The sequence below is a fragment of the Mesocricetus auratus genome, unplaced genomic scaffold (genome assembly GCF_017639785.1).
Source record: "Mesocricetus auratus isolate SY011 unplaced genomic scaffold, BCM_Maur_2.0 Super-Scaffold_100041, whole genome shotgun sequence".
Classification (NCBI taxonomy): domain Eukaryota; kingdom Metazoa; phylum Chordata; class Mammalia; order Rodentia; family Cricetidae; genus Mesocricetus; species Mesocricetus auratus.
The window spans coordinates 5,987,439-6,008,408 of record NW_024429218.1 but is presented as its reverse complement, the minus strand read 5'-3'; the positions used below and the strand labels follow the sequence as shown (position 1 = coordinate 6,008,408).

General features: G+C 50.3%; 1 protein-coding gene across 10 annotated transcripts in view; it reads right to left on the bottom strand.

Moving 5' to 3' along the window:
* The window catches only part of Znf827 (zinc finger protein 827), a 178,871-nt gene that overhangs the window by 77,125 nt on the left and 80,776 nt on the right, over positions 1-20,970 (bottom strand). For all 10 annotated transcript variants that reach the window (XM_040734814.1, XM_040734815.1, XM_040734816.1 and 7 more), the window contains 2 exons: positions 5,246-5,476; positions 3,151-3,208 (listed from right to left, as the gene is read on the bottom strand). In XM_040734814.1, the coding sequence (XP_040590748.1) occupies positions 3,151-3,208; positions 5,246-5,476 (289 nt within the window). The remainder of the gene's footprint in view (positions 1-3,150; positions 3,209-5,245; positions 5,477-20,970) is intronic.

The window sequence follows — 20,970 nt, the reverse complement described above, 5'->3', positions numbered from 1 at the left end:
GGGTAAATGAGCCAAGTGGGGTGCTGCACCCCTATTATTCCAGCACTTGGGAGGCTGAGGCAGGAGGATTGAAAGTTCCAGGTCAAACCAAGTTATATGGTAAGACCCTGACTCAAAAAAGTAACTACACAAACATCCCACTAAGTACTCAAAAACACAGAGACATGAAAATGAAGCTAATGAAATCTATTTGAAGGTTTTGACAAATCATACCCTATAATATAGCCCATATCCTGACCTTGTATATACAAAATAAGGACCTTTAAAGCAGTAAAGGATTGGAAAGGGAGACCCAGAGAGCTGTCATCTTCTACTGTCCGTGGTGAGAGACAATTTGTTGGACCAGTTTGACTCCCCTTCAAGCCATGAGGTAAGGGGTGAAAAAGAAATCAATTTGCGGATTTGGCCAAAGTGTCTCTAAATAATAATAAATAAAAACACACCCAGGATTTTGTGGAATTATAAACCGTGGTGTCCAATCCTGGCTTCTGAACACTGTGTCTGGTCGGGGCTCCCATGAAGCAACTTTTCCTTGGCTTCAGGCAGATCTGAGTTGGTTTTTTCTTCCTTATAATAATCTCCCAGCAAGAGAAGAAATTACGATTGATTCACTTTTGCTGAATGCTTAAAGATAAAAATCTCTTCTAACTGTAATTATGCTTCAGTTCCAGCCAACACATTTTTGACTAGAGGCCTATTTCAGCCCTCCTCCCTCTTCCCAGGGCTTGTGAAAAGCACAGATGACATGGTCTCACACACCTTTCTGTAATGTAAGTATTTAGCATATACTCCTCGGGATCTAGCAGCCTCACTGGGAATGTTGCTGGGGCCTGCCTGCCTAGCTCCTTCCTTCTACACATTAGTGACAATCCCTCCAGTGGGAGCCTCCACTGGGAAACACAGCTTTTGGGGTACACTGCAAGCAGCCTGGACTCTGTAGCTCACCTCCTACTCCAGGGCTCCCTAGGAGACTGAGCTAAAGGGAGCTCCAGCAAAAACCACAACCTCCACAGATCCCACCCCCTCAGACCACCCTCATCCCCTCCATCCGAAAGCAGTTCCTCATTAAAGCACCTGCTCACGCTCCACTTTAGGGACCCAAGCTATGACTTTCAAGAATCCCACGGAAGCAACGTGAAACGAGCATGTGGTATCAGTTTGTTGTCACTGGGTGACCATCGGACTCCAGGACACTGCAGACAGACTTAGGATGCCATGAAGGCAGCAAGCTAGCATCTATAAAAGCTCAAATATCCTGCTGAGGCATCCAATGTCATGAACAAAATAGGCTTCCCACCCAGGCTCCTTTCCCAAGACAATCTAGGGACCATTTTCACAAGACTAGCTGTCCATCCCTGACCATTCAGAGATAAGGGCTGTCGATCTTCTGTTCTAGGACAAAGGTGCTCTTCCCCTAGCACTATGAAGCCTAGGATGAGGCTAGCTGACTTTGTGTTCATTTCTCTTTGACATCCAGTATTCTGAATCCCCCTGAACTGAACAGAAAAGAAAACCTCAGGTTAAAATCCAAGAGAGTTCTGTCTATTCCTGGTGGTGCAATGACGTCAATTCATAGCATGTCTAAAAGAACATCGTTCATTTAACATTTGTTTCAAGAGTTGAAAGCACAGGGTTTGGGAGATAGCTCAGCTGGTAAAATTGTTGCATTGAGGATGTGAGCTCAATCCTCCAGAAGCCAAATTAAAGAGATCTAAGCCAAAGAGAGACCTTGTCTCACAAATAAGCACTTGAAGAACTACTCCAAGGTCGCCCTGTGGCCTCCACACACGTGCACACATGTAAAACCACATAAACACACACAGATACATACATACAAAGAATTAAAACACAAACCAGTCAACCAATGAGTCACAAGAACCCAGCTCTGCTCACCCAGGAAAGCAGACTCCTGACTGAACCAGTTTCCTGGTTGTCCATCCCATAAACTCATGTCTCTCTGGTTCCCCACACAGCTCTGCTCTTGGGCCAGGTCAGAGGCAAGCTAAGGGTGGGGAGTGTCCCACACAGGGAGAGAGTGTCTTCCCTAAGCTCCCTTTCTGTAGATTTGCTTGCTACCCCTGACCTACCTCACCTTTTTATTGGGAGAGTGGGGGGGTTCCTCCACGGCTTTGTGTGAGCAGCCATACTGACTGTTCCTCCATTCTTCCTGACGGCAGAATGGTGGGCAACCCACACTGGTGACCAATGACCAGCCGTGCCACGTGGGAAATGCTCTTCCTGCAATGTAATTCAGATGCATTTTCCTGCTTTGCTTCGTAAAGACTTGGTCTCACTACGCTGTCTTAGCTGCCTAAAGCTTGGGCTCAAGCAGTTTTCCTGCCTTAGCTCCCAACAGTAGGGACTAAGGACTATAGCATGGTGCCCAGTTCTTGCAACTTAAAGAAAGGTATTTATCTGATTGTTTATGGGGTGGGCGTGTCAGAGCATGAACACAGAGGTCAGAGGACAACTTGCTAGTGTCGACTCTCTCTGGACAGAACTCAGTGGTCGGACTCGGCAGCGCGTGCCTCTACCACTGAGCCGCTTCACTCAGCGTCTTGCAACTTTTAAAAAGCACTGTCTTGTGTGTGCTTTAAAATTAGAGCAAGTTAACAATGGTGGGACAGCCGTGAGTTCACAGCTGCAGAGCCAGGGCGATGCCACAGGAGCCCCGGATTCCAAACCCCAGACAGCCTCCTCCACACTGCACCCCAGTTTAAAGTCTCAGGTGCAGCCACCGCTGCGCGCTGGAGACGCAGCTCAGCAGCGCAACACAACGCAATACCTCACTCACCATGGGAGAGGCCTTGGGTTCAGATCCAACGACCGAAAGGTAAGAAAATAAACAAGCCCTTGCAAAGGTGATAAGAACACCTACTTCATAAAATTATTGTAAGGAATGAAAAACAGCGCCATATGGAATTTCCCCGGCAAGCTGACCCTTTCCTTGTAGACGTCTAGTAAGTATTAAGGTTTGTCTCTCTGTTTATCCTAGGAGTCTGTCTTGTTCTCAACCGCTGGGAATTCTGGGAGAAGACGCTGAGAAGGCTCAGCTCCTCTGAGTTGGGGGTCTTTGGAGCAGCAGCCAGCGCAGGGGTGAAGCAGGCCTGAGCACACCAGGCACAGAGGTGACAAGCACAGTGTCCCTACCTGGTGGTCGTCCGGATGGTGTTGTCCTTCGTGTGACTGTGCTCTTTGCTCACTTTTTCTGTAAGGAGACAGAAAGAAACACATCCGTGTTAAGCTCGGTCCACTGACGCCTTTTAGGCAAAAGCACCCAGTTTCTATCTTATTAGGAAAGTCAAAAGCATCTAGACACATCCCCAAAACTATTAAACACTGGCCAAACAGAACTAGTGAGTTACGTTTGGTTGCTGCCTGGTTGTAACTAGGCCTCAGTAAGTTTGAGTCCATAGCACACACCCAAACACGCACACACGTTAGGTGCACAGAAACAGGTGCTGTTTCCCCTTTCTTCAGTGAAGTCCTGCAACTGCAGTTGTGGTAACTGTCCTGCCCCTAGCTCTGATGACAGCCTGTGTTGTCAGGCTTCTTCAGAGAATGGCCAGAGAGCTCTTGGTGCTGTCATGGACGGCTTATTCTAATAAATGTCAGCAGGAACAGAACAATGTCATTAGACAAGAGGTAAGCCCTCTCTCCGTGCATCCTGGGGTCTGTATCCACCAGCTGTCACAAGTTATTTAATTAGCTTTCAAGAACACCAAGTTGAACCATAGCCTCGCTGACCCAGTACAAATGTGAGGACTCTGCCCTGACCATCACAGCTCTCGATGGCTTTTTTGAAGCATTTGCCAAAAACCTGGCCAACCTTACAGGGTTTCAGAATTTACAACCAGGTAAATAAAAGGGAAAAAAAATCTCATCTTGAAGACTTTTTGTAAAATGTAAGTGATTTACACATCTTTCCTACCTGCCTTTGACTGATGAGAATCTAAGTCATGTGTGTTTACGTGGACACCTCATTTCTCTCCTTTCAACTGTGACACCACGGGAGAATTTGGATTGCCTGCCAGAATCCACGGTTGCTAGCCAGCATGCAACCTGGGCAGGATGACTTGTCTGGGGTCATCCAGGCTGTGAGCGTGTCAGAGCCACACAGGCCTGCCTGGCCTCAGCTGATCTGTGTGGAGACGTGCCTTGCTTGGCCTTGGGAAAAGAAACGCCACTAGTCAAGATCTTCAAAGCTTACTGAGTTAGTGGTCTCCACCACTGGAGAGAATCACAGCATGGACAGCCACAGTGCTGTGAAGACTTCACCAGGCCGAGGAGAAGGGGACCCATCCGGTGGCACAGACGTCAGCTTTTTTCCTGTCTGTGTCTAAGAGTTAGGACAAGGGCCGTATGTAACAGGGATGTAGGGGCGTCTACTCTATCAAACTTCAGAAAGACCCAGATGAGGGTTATGTGTGTCTGCCAGAACACCAGTCTTGTAAGTACGCAAAACCAGTCTTCACGCTCAGGGCGTAGCAGTCACCGCAACGGTAGAAGCTTGGAAGAACAGACGGAAGGCACAGCTCAGGTGCCTGGCCCTCACAGGGCTGGACACCTGCACATCTGGATTCCAAGCATTTGAAGGAAGAGAGACTGATCTACAAAGACACCGTCTTAGACCACAGCTGGAGACCGCCTTCATGCTTCTACTTTTTGCTTTTCTCTTTTTAAATATTTTTTGGCAAGATACAGCAAAAATTTCACTAATTCAGACAATGACTTTCCCCAGCAATGAAGGCTCTCTTGGAGGATGTGGAAGTTTATCTTTCTCACATTAGAAAGAAAGGGCTGTTAATAAGATCAACACTAAACCTTCCCAGAGGGGCATGCTTGAGCCTGGTCAAAGGGAGCGCCAGGGAACTGCACAGAACTGTGACTCCCAGCCATGCTGAAGACGACGTGGAGCAGGGAGAGGGCTCCGCAGGAAAGGGGGCTTGCCGCCAGGCACGATGACCTGAGTTCAGGTCTGGGATCCATGTGGTGGGGAGACAAGCAGCTTTCAAAAGCTGACGCCTGACCGCTACATAAATAACATCCTAACAACCATTATCTTTAAATGAGGTAGGAGTCCAACGTGGCAAACCCTCACTAACCATTAGCGTGGTGGTCACAAGGCAGATCCTTGCAGAACACCCTATCGGGTGGGTCACTTCCCCCTTCCCAAGAAGGGCTTACGGCCAACGCTTCCCAGTCAGCAGCACTTCCCACAGTTCACCTCTCCCAGTTCGCCTACCTGAGAGCTGAAAGAGAAGCTCAGAAGCCATCTTCACAGAGATGTCCTGGCTGAAGAGATTTCTCTCCGGGGGAACTCTACCTTCGGGAAGCTTCTGTAAGGGTTCAATTTTCTCTCGACCCATTAAAGTGCTGTAGCCAATGTTCCGGCTGGGTGATATGGAGACAGGGGCGTCCTGGGCGTCCACCTCCATGGGCTCTTCTTTAACCTTCACTTCCTTGGAGCTTTCCGCTGCAAGCAGGTGGGTGAGAGAAACCAGAGCCATTCTTCATTCTGAAGCAAACCCAGTCTCTGTTGCCTTTCTGTCTTTCTGTCGTGCTGGGACTTGAACCCGGGGCCCAGCGCATGCACGGGGTGCGCATGCTCCACCCTGAGGTGTATCCCCAGCCAACTCAGTTGCAAATCACAAAGAGAGCCGTGAGGCTTGTGTTAGAGAAGGGGCTAGAAGAGGGAGTACCCGGGACAGGACGCTAGCACAGTGTGAACCACTGGCCCCGCCCAGCTGGCTTCCAGAACCCCCAGGAAACTTGATTGACAGCCTGAGAAATTAAGTGGCCCACCCAGGGTGGCAGAGTTAGCAGCCTGGCTGCCTGGAACCTCAGCTTCTTGGTGAGGGGTTCCCTGACCAACCCTGAGCGCACCTTCCTCTGCCCCACGCTGATGACTCCAAACAGGGTGCAGCCCGAGACTGTCCGCGCTTTACAGCTCAGTCAGTTTGGAGATTCAGATAAGAGCAAGCTTGTTACTATTCCACCTTTCTCCCTGTCTCTAAAGCCCGTCTCAATTGTTTTCTCTCTAAGAAGGCATCTGAGTTAGCAAAGGTCAAAAGGGGTCGATTCAGTGGAGGCATGTCTACCTTGCTGGGAACTAATACTTGAGACCATTTCTCAAGGTAACTGAAGCCCAGACGAACACCCAGGATGACAGGCCGGCTCACAGCCGCTCTTCCTCGGATTTCTAGGTGGCCCGGCATTAATGAGAAGCAAGAGTCTGCCGGGAGAGGCTGAGTGTCTGTGGCCATGCACCCGCCACACACTCGTTTGAGCCAAGCGCAGGACACGCATGTCTGGACCCAGGTAGGATGCTTGGTTCATCCAGGCATGAATTTGGGCCATTTAAAAACAAAGTCACATTTTAAACCTGTAAACACTTATTAGTAACTACTGAGGACACCGCACCCCGGAAGACAGAGATCAAAGATGCCTGGGACAAACAGCTGAAAGACAGACGGGCAATGGGGCAGGGAGCTGAGCAGTGACCCTCAGCAAGGAATGCCTGCATCCAACCATGAGAACCTGCCAACATGGCCCTGTCTGGGGAAAGTAATCAATTCACAGACTCGAAGAAGGGTCTCAAGATGAAGACTCTGTGGGTAACCCAGGAGGACCCTAGAGCCAGTGACAAGGGTCCTTCCTCGACACGGGAAAGGCCAGAGATGGAGAAAGACTGGACTTGCATGCAACAGGCCAAAGAGCCGCACAAAGCCAGACAGGGCAGGCCTGCTACTGCAGATTTCGGGGGCGTGAGACACCTGAGCCAGGTTATGACAGCAACAAGAAGCTACCAAGTGTCTCACAGGTCGCACAGCTGCCCAGCAGAGACACCTGACACAGTCTCAGCAGGCCCTGACCCTGACTGACTCTGCAGTGACTGACACACACAGTCTCAGCAGGCCCTGACCCTGACTGACTCTGCAGTGACTGACACACACAGTCTCAGCAGGCCCTGACCCTGACTGACTCTGCAGTGACTGACACACACAGTCTCAGCAGGCCCTGACCCTGACTGACTCTGCAGTGACTGACACACACAGTCTCAGCAGGCCCTGACCCTGACTGACTCTGCAGTGACTGACACACACAGTCTCAGCAGGCCCTGACCCTGACTGACTCTGCAGTGACTGACACACACAGTCTCAGCAGGCCCTGACCCTGACTGACTCTGCAGTGACTGACACACACAGTCTCAGCAGGCCCTGACCCTGACTGACTCTGCAGTGACTGACACACACAGTCTCAGCAGGCCCTGACCCTGACTGACTCTGCAGTGACTGACACACACAGTCTCAGCAGGCCCTGACCCTGACTGACTCTGCAGTGACTGACACACACAGTCTCAGCAGGCCCTGACCCTGACTGACTCTGCAGTGACTGACACACACAGTCTCAGCAGGCCCTGACCCTGACTGACTCTGCAGTGACTGACACACACAGTCTCAGCAGGCCCTGACCCTGACTGACTCTGCAATGTGGAGGACACCACCAATGCTGTAAACCGATGGTCAAGAGACAGTGCTTTCCTCTCAAACCAGGCAGGGATGAAAGTCAAATAAATGCCGATGTAGAACACTCACCGGCAGTTAAGAACAAACAAACAAACAAGCAAACGGTAAAGAGCTCCTCAAATTAAACAATCACAGTTAATCAGCTGCAACTAATATAAGCTTACCACAAGAGTGAAATATTTTGTGTGTCTTCCTAACATATCACACACGATTCTCTTGAAAAACTGCTTATTTTCTGTCAACAGCTGAACTTTGGGGCAATAGGATTTTGCATCTAAATTGTTCTTCCTTCCCCTTTTCCTGCCAAACTGTTTTCCCCCTCTGTGTAAGTAAGTACTTCATAAAAACTGAGTTCACTGATTCAGTCAGGCAAGAAAAGGAGAGAGAAAACGAGGGAGAGAGAGGATGAAGAGGGATAGAAGGATAGAGAGAGACGGGAGAGAGAGGATGAAGAGGGGACAGGAGGATGGAGAGAGAGAGACAGGAGGAGAGAGAGGATGAAGAGGGGACAGGAGGATGGAGAGAGACAGGAGGAGAGAGAGAGAGGATGAAGAGGGGACAGGAGGATGGAGAGAGAGAGACAGGGGAGGGAGAGAGAGGATGAAGAGGGGACAGGAGGATGGAGAGAGACAGGAGGATGGAGAGAGAGAGACAGGGGAGAGAGAGGATGAAGAGGGGACAGGAGGATGGAGAGAGAGAGAGACAGGAGGAGAGAGAGAGAGAGGATGAAGAGGGGACAGGAGGATGGAGAGAGAGAGACAGGGGAGAGAGAGGATGAAGAGGGGACAGGAGGATGGAGAGAGACGGGAGAGAGAGGATGAAGAGGGGACAGGAGGATGGAGAGAGAGAGACAGGGGAGGGAGAGAGAGGATGAAGAGGGGACAGGAGGATGGAGAGAGACAGGAGGATGGAGAGAGAGAGACAGGGGAGAGAGAGGATGAAGAGGGGACAGGAGGATGGAGAGAGAGAGAGACAGGAGGAGAGAGAGAGAGAGGATGAAGAGGGGACAGGAGGATGGAGAGAGAGAGACAGGGGAGAGAGAGGATGAAGAGGGGACAGGAGGATGGAGAGAGACGGGAGAGAGAGGATGAAGAGGGGACAGGAGGATGGAGAGAGAGAGATAGGAGGAGAGAGAGAGAGGATGAAGAGGGGACAGGAGGATGGAGAGAGACGGGAGAGAGAGGATGAAGAGGGGACAGGAGGATGGAGAGAGAGAGACAGGGGAGAGAGAGGATGAAGAGGGGACAGGAGGATGGAGAGAGACGGGAGAGAGAGGATGAAGAGGGGACAGGAGGATGGAGAGAGAGAGATAGGAGGAGAGAGAGAGAGGATGAAGAGGGGACAGGAGGATGGAGAGAGACGGGAGAGAGAGGATGAAGAGGGGACAGGAGGATGGAGAGAGACAGGAGGAGAGAGAGAGAGAGAGGATGAAGAGGGATAGAAGGATAGAGAGAGACGGGAGAGAGAGGATGAAGAGGGGACAGGAGGATGGAGAGAGAGACAGGGGAGAGAGAGGATGAAGAGGGGACAGGAGGATGGAGAGAGAGAGACGGGAGAGAGAGGATGAAGAGGGGACAGGAGGATGGAGAGAGAGACAGGGGAGATGGAGGAAGAAATGAGAAGGGCTGAAAGCTTTTCAGTTATACATCAGCCTCTTTCTGGGGTGCCGGCTCCCCGCCCTAGGGATCTGATGACCCCACAGACCTCCAGCTGGACCATCTGCGCACAGGAGTAATCACAGCACACATTTCCTTCTTCATGTCCCCTGAAGTATTCAATATGTGGAAACTAAACAGTGAGCTCAGCGTCACGGGTACATACGTGACGGCTCTGACCTGCACACTGGAAAGTTGCTGTGGAACTGAGGACACAGAGGAATGCCAGGACAAACACTTGCAAAGAAAAGTCTCAACACACAGAGAGTGAAGCTGGAAAGGGTCCACAGTGCGTCCTTCCATCTCCTCCTCCAGCCTCAGGTCCGTCTGACCCCCGACTGAAAGTCATGTGACTGTCTGCACCCAGACTTGAAGGAAACAATTAGTTTTCCAGGCTGACTGGGGTGGCTTCCAGTGTGCTGTGCACAGAAGTGCTTTCTGTCCTTGGAACAACCTCTTCAAAGTGCACAACACAGTGACCTCTGATGAAAACCTTTAGCATCTTTAATCTCCTTGATGCATCCCAGATGTGCAGAGAGCGGTGCAAACCCAAACGACAGCTCAGCGAGCACGTCCCACAGCACACAATCAGGACGGAGTCTTTCTCACGCAGTCTCACCGAGAGGCTCCCTGACTTTATTTGTGGGTGGCTGTTTTGCCCCCATGCAAGCGTGTGCGCTGTGTGTGTGTCTGGTGCTGACGGAGGCCAGAGAGAGTGTCTGCGCCCCTGAGACTGGCGCTGCAGGGGTTATGAACTGCCAGGTGGGGGCTGGGTCCTCCTCCAGAGCAGGGAGCGAAGCTCCTTCCTGCTGAGCCGCCTCCTCTCCAGCCCACTGCCCGTCCTCAGCCCTGGTGGCAGGACCATCTCCGCTAGGGCCCTGCTGTGAACCGTTAGCCGCTTAGGAGCCAGCAGCACTGCACTTGGCCCTCAACAACCAAAAACGACCCCGGAAGCTGCTCGGTTAGCAAAGTGCCTGCTGGCAGCAGGAGAGCAGAAGTCCAGATCCTTAGCACCCACGTAAAAGTCAGCCAGGGAGCATGCATCTGTAACCAACGGAGACGGGGAGGAGAGACAGTCGAACTGAAGCATTCCAAATTCAGTGGTAGACACTGTCCCAAAATCTAAGGTGGAACCAGGCGTGGAAGTTCACACCTTTTAATCCCAGTACTTCGGAGGCAGGGACAGGTGGATTTCTGTGAGTTCAAAGTCAGCCTGATCTCCACAGTGAGTTCCAGGACAGTCAGAGCTACATAGTGAGACCATGTCTCAAAAATACCAAACACGAGAGGGAGCCCACTCCTGACACTATCTGGAGTGCCAGAGCCCACAGGCTGGTGGCACAGAGACCGAGGATAGAACCAAACACAACTGGCAAAAAAAAGTCAATGGCATATCCTAGTGATTTTTCTGCCATGCTCATAGGAAACCTAGCATAATCAGCATCAGAGAGGGTTCACCAGACAACTGATGGGAGCCGATGCAGAGACCCACAGCCAAACACTAGGCAAAGCCGGGGGCCCCACAGACGAGGGGAGGAAGGACTGCAGGAGCCACAGTCGAGGACACAAGAATGCAGGCCATAGGAGCAACTGAGCAGGCTCACAGGGCTCACAGAGACTGAAGTGGCAGCCATGGAGTCTGCATGTGTCTGAGCTATGTCCTGGGCACATGTGTTACGTCTGTGCAGCCACGTCTGTGCAGCCTGGGGCTCTTAACAGTGGGAGGTGTCTCTGGAAGTGGGGGCTCTCTGACTCTCTCACCCTCTTGGGGCCTTTCCCCTCCTACTGGTTGCCTCACCCAGCCTGGTGTTGGTGTAACTTGTTATGCCATGTTTGGTTGATACCCCTGGGAGATCTGGTCTTTCCTGAAGGGAAACAGAAGGAACAGATCTGGGGGAGAGGGGAAGGGCCCGGGAAAACTGGAGGAAGGGAAAACTGCAGTTAGGACGAGAGAAGAATAACTAAATAACCAAATAAAGGGAAAGAGAGAGAGATAAATGTACCTTATGACTATGAAAAGACTCAAAATATAACAAACAAACAAATAAATAAATAAGGAGAGAGTGTCAGATTGCAGATCAATTTCTGGCCTCCACACACGCACACACAGACAGACAGACAGACACAGGCAGGTAGGCAGCGCCCACATACACACACACTCACACTCCAGACACGGCCCATTTTTTGGGGGGGAGGGCAAGCAGTCTTCCCGGGAGAATGCCACTCTTCTGAAACTTCTGCCACATTCTATTTGCCACTCAAAAACAACAGCAAAAATCTTCAGCCAGGCATGGTGATGCACACTATTAATCCCAGCACTCAGGAGGGAGAGGCAGGCAGATCTTTGAGTTCAAGGCCAGCCTGGTCTACAGAACTAGTTTCAGGACAGCCAGGGCTACACAGAGAAACACTATCTCAAAAAAAATCAAAATAGATAAATATGATAAATAAATACATAAATAAATAAAACCTTCACCCAGAACAAGAAAGCAAAGCCCCCTTTATGTCCCAGCGGGTGCCCACCCCATGTTAATCAGAAGCCCGGTCAGGCTGCCTGAACAAGTTGGCCTAGGACCGGAGGTCAGACTGACCTGGGAACACAGGTGTCTTACCGCTCTGTCCCCAGCGCAGCTCATGTTTGCCTGGGGCCATTCTCACAGAACAATGGTTGAGTTAGTCATTCCGACTGCCTCTCAGTGTCCACTCCCACCAGGGTAAGTATTTACTTCTAGGACCTAAGTGCGCAATAGCAAAGGCTTTAGAATCTCTTAATCAATAGGACAAGAACTAATTTCTGTCCCAAGGGATCTAGACTGCTCAAGGTAGGTGAGGCCACACTTGTCAGGAAAGTGTTTGCCTTGAATCTGATTCCTAACACGCATGTAAAAATGCCAGGGTTGACAGTCAGTGCCCGGAGGAACCTCAGGCCTGGGGAGGCGAAGACAGTGGATTCCCGGGGCTTGCCTACCAAATGAGCTTCAGGCCAAGAAGAGACCCTGGGCAACATCACCTGAGGATGACCTTTAGCCTTCACAAGTACACACACACACACACACACACACACACACACACACACACACACACACACGGGTGCGCGCGTGCGCACAAAAGACAGTGCTAACATTATGATGCCTGAGAAGCAGGCTGTACACGATAATCACAGAAATGCTTCTGTATATCAGAAATGTGCCTTTGATAGGTATGCCTATTTCTTTTTTAATGGAAGATAAACACCCATAAGCAGATGAGGGTGTCCAGTCTGTGACTGCAAGTGTGGAGTGACGTGTCTTTTGATGTCTAACAGCTCAGGAAAGGGGAGAGGCTGTCCTACTAGGACCCCTCTGTGTGCTCTTCCATTGGTCGGTCATCCGCCACTCTACAATCTTGGCCTTGTACCTGCCCTCAGGCCGTGCAGATAAATGACTCATGAGGGCAGGGTAAGTGTCCCTTTAATTCAAAAGGTAAAATTAAAATACAGTTTGCAAAAACATCCAGGAACCCAGGCCAAAGGTGGGAATGGACTCTGTCTGGGTGTTGGGTGTATCCTGTGGTCTGGCTTCAGGGGTGCCAAGGTGAGGCGGGAGACCGGGTGCCCTGAATTAAGTGCGTGTGAATAGCAAACAAGCAACTCTCACTTTGGCTCCCACCTCTCTCTGAGTCTGCTGGGTGAAAAGTTAGGCAAGGCCTATACCGGGATCATCCTCAGCTAATACAAGAACTGCATCCCATTCAACAGCAAAGCACTCCGGATTCATAAACCAGGAGCCTTTATCCCACACACTGGGCCGCAGAAGCCCTCCTCAGAAGGTGAGTCATGTCTCGGTGTTCACTGCAGGGTAGCGAGGAGGGAGCCGCCTTTGCCTTTCTCACAGTTTTATTCCTTCAGACCCTAGAGAAGGGCTGCAGGAGCCGGGGGAGGGACATGGGAAGCCTTGGAAAAGGTCCCCTGCTGTCCTGCTGCTCAGTTGTTTGATGGGGAATGTCCTTCTGTATGCCATGAATACATGTTCTCTTATTGCTTGATGACTAAAGCTGTCTGGCCAATGGACAGGCAGAATTTAACTTGCCGGGAATTCCAACAATGAGGCAAGGAAAGGATAGACACATGCAGCAGCTGGGGACTCCAGAGACCTAGGCATCACCAGTAAGCCAGGACACTTGGAGATACACAGAAAATCAGAAATGGGTCACCAATTAAGAGAGAGCAAGCCAACAAGAAGCCTGAGCCGTTGGCTAAACAATTGTAACTGGTATTAATAACCACACAGAGTGGTTATTTCATTAACGACCCTGTGGGTAGAGAGAAAACCGGTCCGGTGGGACCAAGATAATGGAGAAAGTCTCCTTCTACAGTGGTCTTGCATGTCTGGATGAGCATGTGTTCCTCAACAGGGTCTCTCTCCTCCCTGCACTTGCCTTCCCATGGGTGAGCTCACGAGAGCCTGGGGCCCTTCGTCCCTCTACTGTCCTGCTCCCACCTCTGTCTTTCCATTTTCCTTTGTGATCAGGCTACAAGCTCTGCAACATTTAGGACGAAACCTAGTCAGGCCTCTAGTGGGGGCTGGTTGAGGTGCGGACTTCATAGGATGGAAGAGACAACGTTTAGTGAACACACCTTGCCAGAGCTCTGTCACCGGAGCAGCAGGCAGCTCCTTTCTCCCCTCTACACGCCAGGGACAAATGTCACACACACCAGGACAGCCATGGGAAGTGCGGGACACACCCCACACTCTTCCATCTTAACTCCTGCACGTGCCTGGTAAGACAGAGGCAGTGTGGTTCCCTGAAGTGAAGCCATCAAAGCCCCTCTGGATGAGGTGGTGAGGAGGTACCTGCCTGAGGCCACGGCATTGGAGGCTGAGGCAAGAAGAGCCTGGCTTCAAGGCAGCCTAGGCTGCATAGAGCTCAACAGCCAACTAACCCTTGCTCCCTTCCCTGAGACTGAGCCCAGGGTCCTGCGTGCTCCACAAAAGTTCAGTCCCCAGTCCTTTCTTACACGGTTTCTCCCACTGTTCCCAATACACACTTGAAAATGTTAAAGGAGCAGCCTCGTGAAGCTAAGCTTAGACTTGTTCTGTAGCTCAGGAAGCCTTGAACTTTCTGGCCCAGACTACCATGCAGCTGGGTTACAGGTGTCTGCAGTCTCGCATGCAGCTGGGTTACAGGCTGCAGTCTCGCATGCAGCTGGGTTAGTCATCTGCAGTCTCGCATGCAGCTGGGTTAGTCATCTGCAGTCTCGCATGCAGCTGGGTTAGTCATCTGCAGTCTCCCATGCAGCTGGGTTAGTCATCTGCAGTCTCCCATGCAGCTGGGCTACAGGCTGCAGTCTCCCATGCAGCTGGGTTAGTCATCTGCAGTCTCCCATGCAGCTGGGTTAAGGCTGCAGTCTCCCATGCAGCTGGGTTACAGTCATCTGCAGTCTCCCATGCAGCTGGGTTACAGGTGTCTGCAGTCTCGCATGCAGCTGGGTTACAGGCTGCAGTCTCCCATGCAGCTGGGTTACAGTCATCTGCAGTCTCCCATGCAGCTGGGTTACAGGCGTCTGCAGTCTCCCATGCAGCTGGGTTAAGGCTGCAGTCTCCCATGCAGCTGGGTTACAGGCTGCAGTCTCCCATGCAGCTGGGTTACAGGTGTCTGCAGTCTCCCATGCAGCTGGGTTACAGGTATCTGCAGTCTCCCATGCAGCTGGGTTAGTCATCTGCAGTCTCCCATGCAGCTGGGTTACAGGCTGCAGTCTCCCATGCAGCTGGGTTACAGGCTGCAGTCTCCCATGCAGCTGGGTTACAGGTGTCTGCAGTCTCCCATGCAGCTGGGTTACAGGTGTCTGCAGTCTCCCATGCATCAGGGCTACAGACTGAAAACACCTGACCTACCTCTCACTTTCATATTTTATTCTGGTTGAGATGGCTGGGCCTTCTTTTTGCAGAAGTGAGACACATGAAACTAAAAATCACCATCCTGACCATATTTTCTTTATGCGTGGCTGTGTGTAGTGTGCGTACGCCTGTGCTCACACGTGTGCATGTGGAGGTCAGATGTGGAGGTCAGGTGTCGACCTCTGATACCACCCTCAGAAATGCCGTTGGCCTCCTTTTGAGACAGTCTCTTCCTTGGCCCAGAGCTCACCAATTCGACTAGAATGGCTGGCTGCCCCCCAGGGATCTGCATGTCTCTCCTAGTCCTGTGCTGTGAGTGCAAGTCCAGCTCTTCACGGGAGCTCAGGACATAACTAAGTCCTCAGGCACTTTCCAAGACTGCAATCTCTCCAGGCCTCCCCCAAGTTATCAATTTTAAAACATACACATGGGTATCAATCATTCTAGTCACACAGCTGGGAAAGCATCACCACCATCCATCTCCAAGCTTGGCAATCTTCCCCAAGGGCAACTGTACTCATGAGGCATGAACATTATACCCCCTCCAGCTCAAGCTTCTGTCACAGTGCTAAGAGTTTAACAGTCAATCTGTAAAGCAAAGATTCTCCAGGCTAGTCTCTTGGTAGTGAAGTCAAACTTCTATTTAACATACAGTTTAACAGACCATGGAGATGCTCTCCAGAAGAAGAAATCTGGAAAACTGTGCTGGGTGAACAGGTTTTGCAGAACGGCAAGCCCATGAGGGGCCATCTTTGCACACAGTCGGGGGAGGTCAGCTTGGCAGAGGGATGGAGGAACTGGAAACAGGACAACCCTTAGACTTGACTATAAAGAACCAAGGAAGGAATGATGACTGTGTAAACTGAATCCGAGGGCAAGAGGACACAGCCAGGCATGGCAATACACAGCTCTATCCAGCAAGAGGACACAGCCAGGCATGGCAATGCACAGCTCTATCCAGCAAGAGGACACAGCCAGGCATGGCAATGCACAGCTCTATCCAGCAAGGCCGAGGAAGGAGGACACTGAGTTCTGGGCCAACCTGGGCCACCCAACAAGACGCAGTCTCAAAACGGATAAATGGGTGGACAAAAGACTCACTGACATAGTCCCGTGACAGAATGGGAAGCTGCTGGTCAGTGACGGGAGTGAATTCAGAAAGACAAGATGAATGTGGACAATTAATATGGCCTTGGTCAAGGACCGGACAAGGGGCAGGTAAGGCTCCACCTTTAAGATCTGGATGGCGGTATTAACAGGAACCAGGAGCCAGAGAAAATGGGTGGAGCTAGGGAGAAATAGGAAGCAATGTTTTCGGTACCGCTTTGCCTGCTCAGGAAAATAAAGACTTCGGGAAGCGGGGTGGTGACAGCTTACAGGCAGGAAGGGGACATTCCTGATGGAGAGACGTAAAGTCAGTTGAGAGCACGGGGATGCATGAGATCTGCAGAGGATCACAGGCAGAGACAGGGCATGAGACAGACTTGTCAGGAGGCGATGAGAGCCAGGGGAGCAGGCAGCAATGTGCACCCCACTTCCCAGCTGCTCATCATCTGGCTGCGTCCTGCCCCTTGGCCATGCACCCAGATGATGGCTGCTATTCTATGCCACAAAAAGCCACAGCGCACCCTCACAGCCTCCTCTTGGCCTTGCTCCCAAGTCTGCATGCTCTTATAGCATCTTATAGCATGCAACAGTAGCACAGACCCTCCTGGCCTGCACTTTTTCTGTGTTCTTTCCTTCTTAAACACCTGAAAGAGGAAATGAACTCAGATTGCAAACCACTTTTTAGAAGTCCCTGTCTTCCTGACTGGCATTCTCTGTCCTAGATACACAGGCCTTACACAGAGCACCTACCACGAGAATTCTCACAGGCATGCTCTCCTCTGGACTGAGGTCTCAGGAGGGCTTGCTCTTCCCACACCTTCGACCCTTGTTAATCAGCACAGGGCCAGGGTAGCCGGCATGTCTGCCGTGTGTCTAGCACAAGCATTACCTGAGGCCAGGAACGGTAGAGGTGCCAGGGTCTGGCAGAAACGCAGGAAAGGGTGGATGGAAAGGGGTAAAGTCAGCAGTACTGGCCGCCTGTTCCTTCTTTGGGCTGCACACAACACTATCACAGCAGCTGCTTTAGGGGAGGACCAAGCCAGGAGGCTCCATGGGGAAAACACTGCTTTAGGGGAGGACCAAGCCAGGAGGCTCCATGGGGAAAGCACTGCTTTAGGGGAGGACCAAGCCAGGAGGCTCCATGGGGAAAACACTGCTTTAGGGGAGGACCAAGCCAGGAGGCTCCATTGGGAAAACACTTGCTTTGCAAGCACCAGGACTTGAGTTTGATCCCCAGAACTCTCATGAAGACCCGAGTGTGGCGGGGGAGGGGGAGCCAATCCCTGGGACCCGATGGCCAGCCAGCCAGCCAGCCTACTTAGAAAGTTCCAGACCAATGAGAGACCCTGACTCAGAAAACAAGGTGAACAGCACCTGAGAAACAATTGAAGTTGATATCTGGCCTCCATTTATACATGTACACATACACACACACACACACACACACACACACACACACACACACAGACGAAACAAAAACTTTCATCTCCAGCTTGCCACCCTCAAAGATCTGAGGGTCTGGACTAGGCATAAAAACAACTTCCACATAGGAAATCTGACTCCTGCTGTTGGAATGATCATAACTTAATGGTTTGTGTGTGTGTGTGTGTGTGTGTGTGTGTGTGTGTGTGTGTGTGTGTGAATTACCATACAACCAAAAGCACCAAGTGGGTGAGACAAATGACCAGAAACCCAGAGGGAATGACAAGGTTGCATCTCCACATGGGGCCTGGCACAGACTGGCATCAAATACACATGAGCTGCACTGGCTTTGCTTTCCTGCCCATGTCAAATCCAAATGGAATCAGGAGGTAGGCTGGATTTTTTTGGCTGCACAGAGAACCATTAAGACCAGATCTACTGGAGCAGAGGCCAAAGGCTGGAGACATCTGATGCTAAGCGGCTAGTGTTTGTTTTGGCTTTTTTTTTCCTTCTTGGAAGGCAGCAGTAGAGGGGCAAAGCATATATGGCCCCATGACCCTGACTCTCCCCCTGTAACTTCAGAGAGGGGCTGTGGGGTCCTCCTGGCAGGGCTGGGGACCTTGGCCTGGATGCTCACTCCTGTCCCTTTCATTTCCACTGGCCCAGTCAGTAGTCTGTGCCTCGGAAAGGCTGCGGCATGTGTGGGTGGAGACGGTACCCTTCTTCACTGTGAGGTCTACGTGCTGTTCGGTTCCCTCTGTGCTCTGCCCCTGGGCTTGTTTATGCCACAAAGGCCAGGATACAGTGGCTAGTCCATGGCTGCTGCCACCCACAGAGACTCTGCTCCTCTGACCACAGCCCTCCTTCTCCTGGTGGACATACCGGCCACCTTTCCCGAGGGGAAGAGAGGAAACTTGCTCTATGAAGGACAGCAGAGGTAGGAAAGATTCTCTCCAGTTCTTATAAATATAGGAGAAACTTCTAGAACAGTGATTTCTTATCTATAAAATGACGTTCAGTGTACATACACACACACACATACACACACACACACACACACACACACACACACACGAATTCCACAATCCACGCAAAACAATTCAAGAGTAACCAATCAAAACAATGAGGCAAACCAACGTTTTTGAGAAAGGTAACTAAAATTAATAAATTGCTCTTTTCTAGACTGAGACACTGTTCTTCATCCTCTCGCCCCACCCCCGACAAGTACATTTTGATTCCTAGAACCATTTCAATAATACTGTGTCGGAATTGACCTCTAGATATAATCATAAAAATTATGAATTAAATTAACTAGTGTGCCCCTCCACATCAGAAAGTATACCTGGAGACAGCAACACATATCCAAGAAATTAGCTATGCACACTAATTCACAACTAAATAGAGTTGTGTGGAGGATAAGCTTGGAATTAATTTTTTAAGCACATCAAAGGCAACAGGTGCTCTATTTTGTTAATTACTCCAAATTTGCAAGAAACCATTATATCCTAGGAAAGTTTGGTTCAGGGACTGGAGTGATGGCTCAGTGGGTAAGAGCACTGACTACTCCTCTGGAGGACCTGGGTTCGGCTCCCAGCACCCACACAGCAGCTCACAACCATTGGTAACTTCAGTTCCAGGGAATCCAATGGCCTCTTCTGAATTCTGTGAGTACCAGGCACACACATGTTGCACAGACATACATGCAGGCAAAACAGCCATATGCATAAAATAAAAATAAGTAAATAAATCTCAAAATAATAAAAAGTTCAGTCCAAACCATCAGGAACCCTGAGACAAGGAACAGCCTGTTCTCTGTCAGCTCAGAGAACCGTGGCTTTGCTCTCTCTCCTGTGGACAGCAGCGGTTCTCAGTGACAACACTACACCAACCACCCATCAGTGTCACAGGTCCCTGTCTGAAGTGATGCAAATGGGCACCGTCAACGCTTTCAGACTAGCTCCAAGCAGCACCCATGGCTGCAAGGTTTTGACTTGATCCTGGTGACCACAGGAATGATTACATCCATCTAGTCTTGCAAATTCTGCACCCCATTTCATCTCTGTCCCAATAAAAACCAAAAACTAAAATCCTTCCGTTAGAGGGGGCTCAGGGAGTGAGCGAGCTTTGCCAACCCAGAGGGAGACATGGAGTAACCCAGACATCATCTCTTGAACTTTGGGCCTCCGGGTATTAATGCAAAAATCTTCCCCAATCACCCTGTTTTCATCTCATTTAATAGTTTCACTAGAAATTAGCTAGAGAGGTGCATTTACATTGTACATGTGCAATTTGATAACACTCCAAATGATCTCATTTAAAAAATATTAACCTACTTTCATCAAAAAAAAAGAACGTACCTTTTCTTGTCTCACATTAAAAAGGCAAAGGAAAGAAAAAAAAAGTAGCAGAGGTGTGTGTGTCACTGAATGCTGGCAACCTAACCTTAAAGCTATTAAAAATCATTATCCTTTGCCATTTAATAATTCTCAGAATGGCCCACCTCCTCCGCTGGGATTGAAAGAGCTTTGTGTATCAAAATGCTGGTGTGGTGTGTGTGTGTGTGTGTGTGTGTGTGTGTGTGTGTGTGTGTGTGCCTGTGAAGGCTGATTTTAAACAACTCCTGAAGATTCAAACGAATCATGACTGCAATAAAAAAAATTACTGTAAAACAAGCGCTTCCTCCGTGATGCCTGGCCACTGGTTTAGGCACAAATTGCCAAGAGGACAAATTTTCTTAGTGTCCAAAGAGATAAGAGAACAAGCGAAGTTTTACTTCAACAATGAGGGCTCATCCACTCCCTTCTATGTGTGTGGGGGTGAGCAGACACGTGTATGAAGGAACACGTGTGCTCATGTGTGCACTTGGTGGGCGGAGACCATGCTCATGTGTGCACCTGGTGAGTCACAGCTCTTGTTCTTGGAATGCCACCACTGTTTTTCTAAACAAAGGGAAAGGAAAAGAAAAAACCACCTGCAGAAGCTGAGGATGAAACGCTGGTAGAGTGAGTTCCGGGATCTGTTACTCTCCACCTGCCCAGAGCTGGGATTATAAGCCTGTGCCTCCATAACTACAGTTTGTGGTTGTTTTGAGATAGAGCCTTTACTATGTAACCCTGGTTGACCTATGTAGCACTCGGGAGGCAGAGGCAGGCGGATCTCTGTGAGTTCAAGGCCAGCCTGGTCTACAGATCGAGTTCCAGGCCAGGCTCCAAAGCCACAGAGAAACCCTGTCTTGAAAAAACAAAACAAACAACCTACTAATCCATGCTGAGATGGCTACATAAACTAGCGTATAAAATAGTATGCTAACGTTGTTAATATAACAAGCAGTGGGACCTGACACGTGCACCCCCTGCTGAGAGGCCTCACTGCCCCAAAAGC